General features: G+C 45.4%; 1 protein-coding gene across 1 annotated transcript; it reads left to right on the forward strand.

Moving 5' to 3' along the window:
• The first annotated feature begins 452 nt into the window (after positions 1 to 452).
• myog (myogenin) lies at positions 453 to 4,275 on the forward strand. Its single transcript, XM_072480446.1, has 3 exons — positions 453 to 1,079; positions 2,128 to 2,227; positions 3,802 to 4,275. Exons 1-3 carry the CDS (start codon positions 564 to 566, stop codon positions 3,930 to 3,932), a joined length of 747 nt encoding a protein of 248 aa, XP_072336547.1. The 5' UTR covers positions 453 to 563; the 3' UTR covers positions 3,933 to 4,275.
• The last annotated feature ends 4,578 nt before the right edge of the window (positions 4,276 to 8,853 follow it).

An 8,853-nucleotide genomic window follows, 5' to 3' on the forward strand; every position in this document is an offset into this window, starting at 1 on the left:
CAACTATGCTGATTATTGCTGAAAAGGAAATATAAGCGATACACGCTCAGTTTCTCCAGTAAATAAACAATGGCCGTGTTATTATTTCTGGGAGTTTAAACATTAAGCCAAAGGCAATGGCTCTCCCGCCTGACCCATTCCAGCTTCTCCAGCAATTCCCAAATCTACTCCCGGATGAGTCAGGAAGGACATTTATCCCTCCACGTGGAAACTTGAACAAGCCCTGGGCAGGTGTGTTGTATTACGAGCTATTTAACCACCAAAGCGAGTTTCCAACTTCGACCTGAGCGTGTTGATATATTCCAAAGCGAAGACTTTTTTATTTTTATTTGGCCATAGCTTTGAGGCAGTGCGCCCCCGCCCTCCTGGGAATAGGTGAAATCAGATTGAAGTTGTGATGCAGGACGACAGCTAAGAGTTGGGATAGAATTTCTGCGCTTTCTATATATATCTCAGTGATTTCATGCCAGCTGAGACTTTAAATGCCACCTAACAGTTGGCGTCGACATACTCTTCTGCAGTTGGTGCTTGAGATAACTTGAGACTAAAAAGCCCCATTGATAATGGAGCTATTCGAAACCAACCCTTACTACTTTACAGACCAACGCTTTTTCGACAACGAAAATTTGTTCCCCTCCCGTTTGCAAGGCTTTGAGCAGCCGGTCTACCAGGAGCGGCTGGGGGCTGGTTTGTGTGCCGATGGCAGGTCACTGGAAGCCGGCTTGGAAGAGCACATGTACCCGGTGTCGGAGCTCCAACAGCAGCAGCAGCAACAGCAACAGCAGGGCTGCCCCGGCCAGTGCTTGCTGTGGGCGTGCAAAAGCTGCAAGAGGAAATCGGTGACCTTGGACAGGAGGAAGGCGGCTACCCTGAGGGAGAAGCGGAGGCTGAAGAAAGTGAACGAGGCGTTCGAGGCTCTGAAGCGCAGCACTCTGCTCAACCCCAACCAGAGGCTGCCCAAAGTGGAGATCCTCCGCAGCGCCATCCAGTACATCGAGCGGCTCCAAGCCCTGCTCAGCACCTTGAACCAGCAGGACAAGCTGCACTACAGTGAGAGCAGCCGCAACACACGCCTTGTGGCAAGTATCCCGCACACAACTGAACGGATGCAGCTGACAGTCCCAGTCTAAAATGCCACAGGAAGCAGCAGCATAGTCAACCTCACAGCCCTGCAGAGCAAAGCCACCCAGTTGATGGGATGACAGGAGCCTGGGCAATGGTCTGGGATGAGTTGATGGGAGTTCCTCACTCTGCTTTGCTCTGGCACCATCCCCAGGATTGTGAATTGTTCTTGTTTAAAGCATAGCGCGTCCCTTCTTTGCCTTCATGATTGTTCTGCTGTCTGGCAAACATTCCTTTCTGAAGTTTAGAAATAATGCAGCGCCTTTCACGACCCAAATTAACTACTCCCCCCTCCCCATCCTTGAAGTGTTGCCACTGCTGTAATGTTGGAAACCCCGCTCTGAAAATTCAGCAAAGTCTCATCTCTGCAGTCCCTGACTGTGCATGCAGATCCCGATCAGCTCATCGCCGCTACTTTGAATAACACTGATATCAAAATAGGTAAATGGGAGGATTGCTGGGTTTTGGTCAAGTTTGAAATATTCACTCAAATATTTTAAATCGACAGCGGGTGGAAAAGACTCGTTTAAAAAGGCGCTCAAAGTGACGGCTGTGTCCCGTGGCGAGGGGCGAGGGAAAGACTTGCATTTTATAGTGCCTGCCACCACCACCGCAGAGTCCCAAAGCGCTTTAACCGCCAATAAAGTACATTCATTGTGTAATTTTAGTGAAATAAGTTGATCAAAATGTATAATTGATGCTAACAGATTCTGCAGGTGCATCAGTGGAGGGGAGCGGGGGGGGGGGGGCAGGATGTCACCATTTACACGAGAGGCTCCATTCAGGGAACTGAAACGATTCACTTGATTTTATTGCAGCTTTCACGCAGGGGCTGTGGGGAGTGTTTCAAACAACTGTTTAAACAAAAAAGATACAATAAACTTGGAATACTGTGGCTCTGCGAGTTCAGAAGACTGTAGATCCGAATGCAGTTCGAGTGTTGCTATAAATAGTCTTTGTAAATTATATCCATCCCTGGTCATTTTTCCATTCCTGCAATTGTAGGTCGGCGTACCCAGCGAGTGTGGATCCAACAGCGCCTCCTGCAGCCCCGAGTGGAACAGCTCCTCTGATCACTGCAACAACCCGTACAACAACCGCAGGGGTAGGTACAGCCCAGGAGAGATTGGTGGGGGAAATCTTTCTTTTTTTTAACCACAGGAAGAATTATATCACCTCCAGCAACACTGGATGTTTCATGGCTAACCTCAAAGTAGAAAAAAAATCCCATATTGTGAGTTATTTTGTTCATTAAGACCCCTCCCCATCCCCCCCAATAAATCAGTGAAGTGGAAACATAATTTGCACTTTCATGGTTGGAGCTAGCTTGGGTCCGAGGAGGCACATTCCTATCCAATGGCCGACCATCTCATTGTCTTTTCTAATAAGGCGCTGTAATTTGCTTTTCATTCTCCGCACATCACAGCAACCTTTCGAATTCTTTTAAAAGAGGGCAAAATTTCACACCGCATAAAACTGTGTGTAAAGCTAACAAGACTGCTGTAAAGTGTCCATACCACCCTGGTCAGTTAGGAGGAAAACAGCCCAGATTATCACCCCTGCATAGATTTCATCAACATTCCTTGACTAGCTCACTGGGAAGCAAGCTCATAGTCACCAGCTAAGAACCAGTAAAATTAATTATTTCAAGAAAGGCAGTGGCTAAGATGGGATGATCAGGGCAACATAGTGGCACAGTTGTAAGCACTGCTGCCTCACAGCGCCAGGGAGCCGTGTTCAATTCTGGCCTTGGGTGACTGTGGAGTTTGCACATTCTCCCCGTGTCTGTGTGGGTTTCCTCCGGATGCTCCAGTTTATTCCCACAATCCAAAGATATGTGTGTTAGGTGGATTGGTCATGCTAAATTGGCCATTATAATAATAACAATCTGTATCATTGCCACAAATAGGCTTACATTAACACTGCAATGAAGTTACTGTGAAGAGCCAGTGTCCAGGGATGTGCAGGTTAGGTGGGGTGCGGGTATAGGGCGAGAGAGTGGGCCATGGTAGGGTATTCTTTCAGAGGTACTGTGTAGACTCGATGTGCCAAATGGCCCCTTTCTGCACTGTAGGGATTCTATGATCAACCATAGCGAAGGCTACAGAGAGACCGGGGAGAGCAGGGAGAGCCCAGTCAGTCATGGCAATTGTCATTCAAATTGATCAAGGTTTATTGCTTTGTTTAAACTTTAAACCAAGAAGACATGTCTTCTCTTTGGGCATGAACAACAGGTCAGACTTTAATAGTTACATCATTAGTACCACGTCTGGCAGTATTTCTTAGTAAGAAGTTTTACAACACCAGGTTAAAGTCCAACAGGTTTGTTTCGATGTCACTAGCTTTCGGAGCGCTGCTCCTTCCTCCTTCCATTCACCTGAGGAAGGAGCTGCGCTCCGAAAGCTAATGCCATCGAAACAAACCTGTTGGACTTTAACCTGGTGTTGTAAAACTTCTTACTGTGCTCACCCCAGTCCAACGCCGGCATCTCCACATCATAGCATTTCTTAAGAAATGGCTACCTTCCAACCGGCAATAATGACACAGGCTCCAGTGCATCTTTTATTCTCTCATTCTAATTGTCAGAATTCAAACACCACTGTTTCCGTGATGTAACATTTCAGATTAATTAATCAACAAATGTTGTTTGTTACCTATGGTGTTATTAATTTTTTTTAGATCACCTGCTATCTGTGACTAAGGTCCAGTCTTCTGGAAGTGGCAGCTTGTGCTCTCTCTCCTCTATAGTGGACAGTATCACACCAGAGGATTCACCAAACAGCTTCCTGGAGGACAACACCCCAAACTGATCGCTAGCATTTGCTCTTTCCATGTGCCTTTTTATAATACAGTATGAAGCTTTTTTATTTTTATACATTTTTGATGTGTGATGTGCATAGGGTTTGTTGACTCAAAAGGGTTGCTTTATTAGTAAAAAATAATCATTCCTAATTCTTAAACCTGTTTAAAATGGCCAATCCTTTGTAAAAAGCTGTATGACCAATGTGTGCTTTTGTAACTAAAGAGTTTGAATTTAGTGTTGTAAATATACATTTCTCCTTTTTAACTATTCATTTGTTTTGAGTGAGTTTGTTATTTGGATTTTTTGCTAAATTATTTTGCTTTTTACAATAAAGTTATTGTTATAAAACATTTCAAACATTGCATAATTGGGAGAAACTATTTAAATGATTGGCTCAATTATCACAGAATCATGGAATCATAGAATTTTCAGTGCAGAAGGAGGCCATCCAGCCCATGAGTCTGCACCGGCCCTTGGAAAAAGCACCCTACTTAAGCCCACACCTCCACCCTATCCCCGTAACCCAGTAACCCCACCTAACCATTTTGGACACTAAGGGCAATATATCATGGCCAATCCACCTAACCTGCACATCTTTGGACTGTTGGAGGAAACCAGAGCACCCGGAGGAAACCCACAGGGAGAATGTGCAGACTCCTCACAGACAGTGACCCAAGGCGGGAATCGAACCTGAGACCCTGGAGCTGTGAAGCAACATTGCTAACCACTGTGCTACCGTGCCGTCCAATTAGTGGAATTAGTTTCCATAACAAACTGAAAGTGTATGGAGCGGGATAAAAGCAGAAAAAATGTATTTAAATCAAATACAGCATACATCACGTTTTTCTGTACCTATCCACAAAACATCATTGTTCTGTGTATTGTTAGTGTACTGCTGCTGCCTTTCTTTCTACAAGCTTTTTGATAACGCTACTCAGTTGACTTTATGGACGAGGCCCAAATACTTGCAGTGGCTCATGTTGAGGCCTACATGACACTTCTTAAATTGACTGTTAATTGATTCCTACCGTCCCTCCGTGAGCTTTTTGCTGCCACCGCTGTGTACATTGTACCAGTGAGGGTGTGCCAAAGAGGTCTCAATAATTTCCAAAGTTGCACCTCCACTCAAATACAATAATTTCAGAATATGATCAAATATTGGAATCTGAAAAGTCAAACTCAGATTTCAACTCAATCCCGTTTTATTACTGATTTTAGTTCTCTACATATTTAGAATGCAAAAAGTGCAGATTTCCTAAATGCCCTATGGTACAAATAAGACTACATTCCAATTCCATCACATTGCTTGACAGGCTCTGGGAATTCCTTTCCTGCCTCTGGCCTTTCGCTCCTCCCACAAGGGCCTTTAAAACCACACCTTGGTCCTCAGGAATCACTACTCCCTGATTTATCTCATATTTTCTCTTTACTCCCTTGATGGTGTCATTCCAATAGGTGTTCACCTTGGTTCTGCAACTTGAAGAAAAGGAGATGAGTTATAGTATCAGGAGTCAATAGGCCGTTTCCCGATGAGCAATCTCACTGACATTTGGAATGCGCAAAAAACAGTAAAGTTTGAGATCATATTGCAATTTGAGATTAGACCTGTTCCATTCTGTTAATGATCGCAATGTAACTACGTAACAGCATGGAGATAATAGCAGTGACCTCTAACTATCACAACCCTTGAAATCCCTTGGTGGCGCCTGGAGCCTAACTGATTAACTCTATTTGTTTTCTCTGCATGCGCTTTGCTCCTGCTGATGGTGCAATTATTTTTGTAGTTTTAAATCAAATTTATGCATGTTGTCACTGGAAAATGTAACTGCATAGGTGAATTCACTCACAGTTTGTTGTTTACACACAGAGTTGTTTAATATTTTCTTAAAAACAGGTTTCAGTTTTGCTGAAATCTGTTTACAGAGATGCTCCATGAAACCCTGCTTTCACTTCATCCAACCTGTCGGGGGCCGACACATCCTGACAACACAAAAGAAATTGATAATATTGATTTCAGTGTTACTTTAAAAAATGAACTGGGTGGGGGGGGGGGGGGGGAAGAGAACAGGCAGGGAGGGGGTGGGAAAGGCAAGTGCAGAGGGACTAAAGGGTACAGAGGGACGGGAAATAATCCAGTGAAGTGCCAAGGCAACTAACAGGTTATGCCTCTGTGGCCTAAAAAGCACCCCTGATATGTTTTAATACCATGGGGCAATATTAAACAATTAATGGGAATATACTAAGAGGGGTAGATGAAGCAAGAGATCTTAGTGCACAAATACACAGGCCCCTAAAGGCAGCAGTTCAAATAGACAAGGTTGTAAAGTAAGCATATGGAATTATCTGCTTCATTGGCAGAGGTATAGAAAATAAAAGTAAAAATGTAATGTTGGAATTGCATAAAACACTGGTGAGGCCACAACTGGAGTATTGTGTGCAATTCTAGTCACCAAATTACAGGGAGGACGTAATTGCTGTGGAAAGAATATTGAAGAGGTTTTAACCGGCATGAACTGTTCCCCCTCTGTGTAGCCCATTGATTTTCTGGGAGGCAGAGGCTTTTTCCAAGGGTGAAAGTGTCAATTACAAGGTGGCAGAGGTTCAAGGTGAGAGGGGGAAGGTTTAAGGGAGTTTTCACGCAGAGAGTGGTGGGTGCCTGGAACCTGCTACCAGAGGATGTGGTGTAGCCATCTGGGATGGCCACTTACAACCAGGAACAGAGAAGGTCGCAAAGCATAGCGGGAAAAATGGACAATGCGAGATTCAGGCAGGCTCAGAGCCTGAATGTATATTTGCGAGTGAGTAATCCAGACGGTATCGAAACCCCCAACCGATTAGCATTTGATGGCCCATCTCCGCCAGACAAAGGACTGATAATTGAGCGACCGATACAACCCCAGACATTTTGGCGCCACTCCCTGTACTAGGGGCTTGCGACACGCCCAGCCATCATGTCACCCGCCCATTTATTGGTTCAAATCGAACGCAATGATCAGGGATCACCCAATTAGTCGGGTCCAAACTGAAGGACCGCCCAAAAGTGCGCGAAAACCCCCAAGCATAAGAAGAGAGTCCACCATGTGTTCGGCCTCTCTTGGACCTGGCGCTCCGGCAAAGTCCACTTCCAAGTGCAGCACCACCAGAAGCAAGTTCAAGTTCAACGCCCACTACCAGACGGATGAGCCTAGCTGAGCAGCAGTTACTTCTACAGACCCGATACAGATCCGAACAATGGCCACTGTTCCTCTGACCTAAGCTGGGTGCCTGAAGTTAAGTACAGGTTGTCATAGTTGATAGGTGTAGTTTAACTAGTAGTGTTTATGTTGCATGATCAATTGTGTGTGTAAATAAAGTACCCTTGATCTTTAACTAACTAACTGGTGTTTGGCTCTTTGATCGCTAGCCGGTTGAACCTTGTGGTGGTATCATTTGATACCTGGCAACTCTGAGCAATAGAATATTGATCCAAAGGAAGAAGGGCAACTTCATTGACTGCCATATTTACAATAGGTAAAGAAAGGCAGCAATGGTGGAAGCTGGCACGTTAGCAACATTTAAGAGGCATCTGGATGGATACATGACTAGGGAGGAAATAGAGGGAAACGGACCGAGTAAGTGCAGAGTGTGGTAATCTCAGAATTTGAGGTCCTAATTTTAATTTATTTCCCAACTCCCAATATTTGGCTTTCAGGTCTTCATCCGTCTTCTTAACTGTGTTGTTGGTACCCATGTCGATCAACAACCTCTGGCTGTTCACCCTTCTCCTTCAGAATGTCCTGCAGCCTCTCAGTGACATCCTTGACCCTGGCACCAGGGATGCAATATACCATCCTGGTGTCACATCTGCGGCCACAGAAATGCCTCTCTTCTCTCCTTACAAAAGAATCCCCTATTACTGTTGCTCTCCCATTCTCTCCCCACCGCGCTCCCCCCCCCCCCCCCCCCCACCCTCCCGAGATACTGAGCCGCTCGGACTTAATTCTTGCTGCGCTCCCCTAAGAAACTGTTATAACCTGCCTACTTACCATTGGCTGGAGACTAATGACTATCCCACAATCCTGTGGGAGTATGAGCTTCCCCAATGAGGGGGGCAGAGAAACTCCTAGTATAAATAAGCTGGCCAGTCCAGGAACCAGGAGGAAGGAGTAGGTAGCAAGGGAAGTTACTGCTACTGTTCTGTATATATGTTATAGTAAATAAATGTTATTACTTTGTATCCTTAAAACTCGTGCTGGATTCTTCGTGGCCCTTACAAAACTGGCGACGAAGGTAAAAGTGAATAGCTGTCTACACTGCTGAAGCCACCTCCCTGGATTTTTGTTGGATACAGGTTGGAAGTTGTTTTCTATTATACCATGCCTCTGTACGGACGTTTGGATGTTTTTGATGCTGCGCTGGAAAGCTGGAATCAGTACACACAACGGATGCGTTACTATTTCCGGGCAAACAATATCACCGAAAACGAGCGCCAGGTGGTCATATTGCTCACCGCCTGCGGCCCGCATACGTTTGGGGTGATTAGGAGCCTTACGTACCCAGCTGCGCCGGACACCGAAACGTTTGATGAACTTGTGAATATAGTGGGGCAACACTTTAACCCAACCCCATCCACGATAGTCCAGCGTTACCGGTTTAATACCACTGAGAGGACCCCTGGAGAATCCCTTGCCGATTTTCTATCCAGGCTACGCAGGATTGCGGAGTACTGTGACTATGGTGAGACCTTGTCAGAAATGTTACGCGACCGTTTGGTTTGCGGTATTAACAATGCAGCCACCCAGATAAAGTTGTTAGCGGAGCCAACATTGACTTTTCAACAGGCCATTCAAATAGTCTTGTCCCGAGAGAGCGCAGAGCGAGGAGTACAGGAGCTTCAGGGAATGGAAGTACATGCCTTGGGGCACAACCCTTTCCATCTAAAAACGTCT

This window comes from Scyliorhinus torazame, chromosome 17 (assembly GCF_047496885.1).
Source record: "Scyliorhinus torazame isolate Kashiwa2021f chromosome 17, sScyTor2.1, whole genome shotgun sequence".
Classification (NCBI taxonomy): domain Eukaryota; kingdom Metazoa; phylum Chordata; class Chondrichthyes; order Carcharhiniformes; family Scyliorhinidae; genus Scyliorhinus; species Scyliorhinus torazame.

Bases quoted from the DNA above. Each gene is read 5' to 3' on its own strand.
- myog (XM_072480446.1), top strand. From the start codon at position 564: ATGGAGCTATTCGAAACCAACCCTTACTACTTTACAGACCAACGCTTT. The intron at 1,080-2,127 runs GCAAGTATCCCG...CTGCAATTGTAG, and splicing joins GCCGCAACACACGCCTTGTG to GTCGGCGTACCCAGCGAGTG. The intron at 2,228-3,801 runs GTAGGTACAGCC...AATTTTTTTTAG, and splicing joins CCCGTACAACAACCGCAGGG to ATCACCTGCTATCTGTGACT.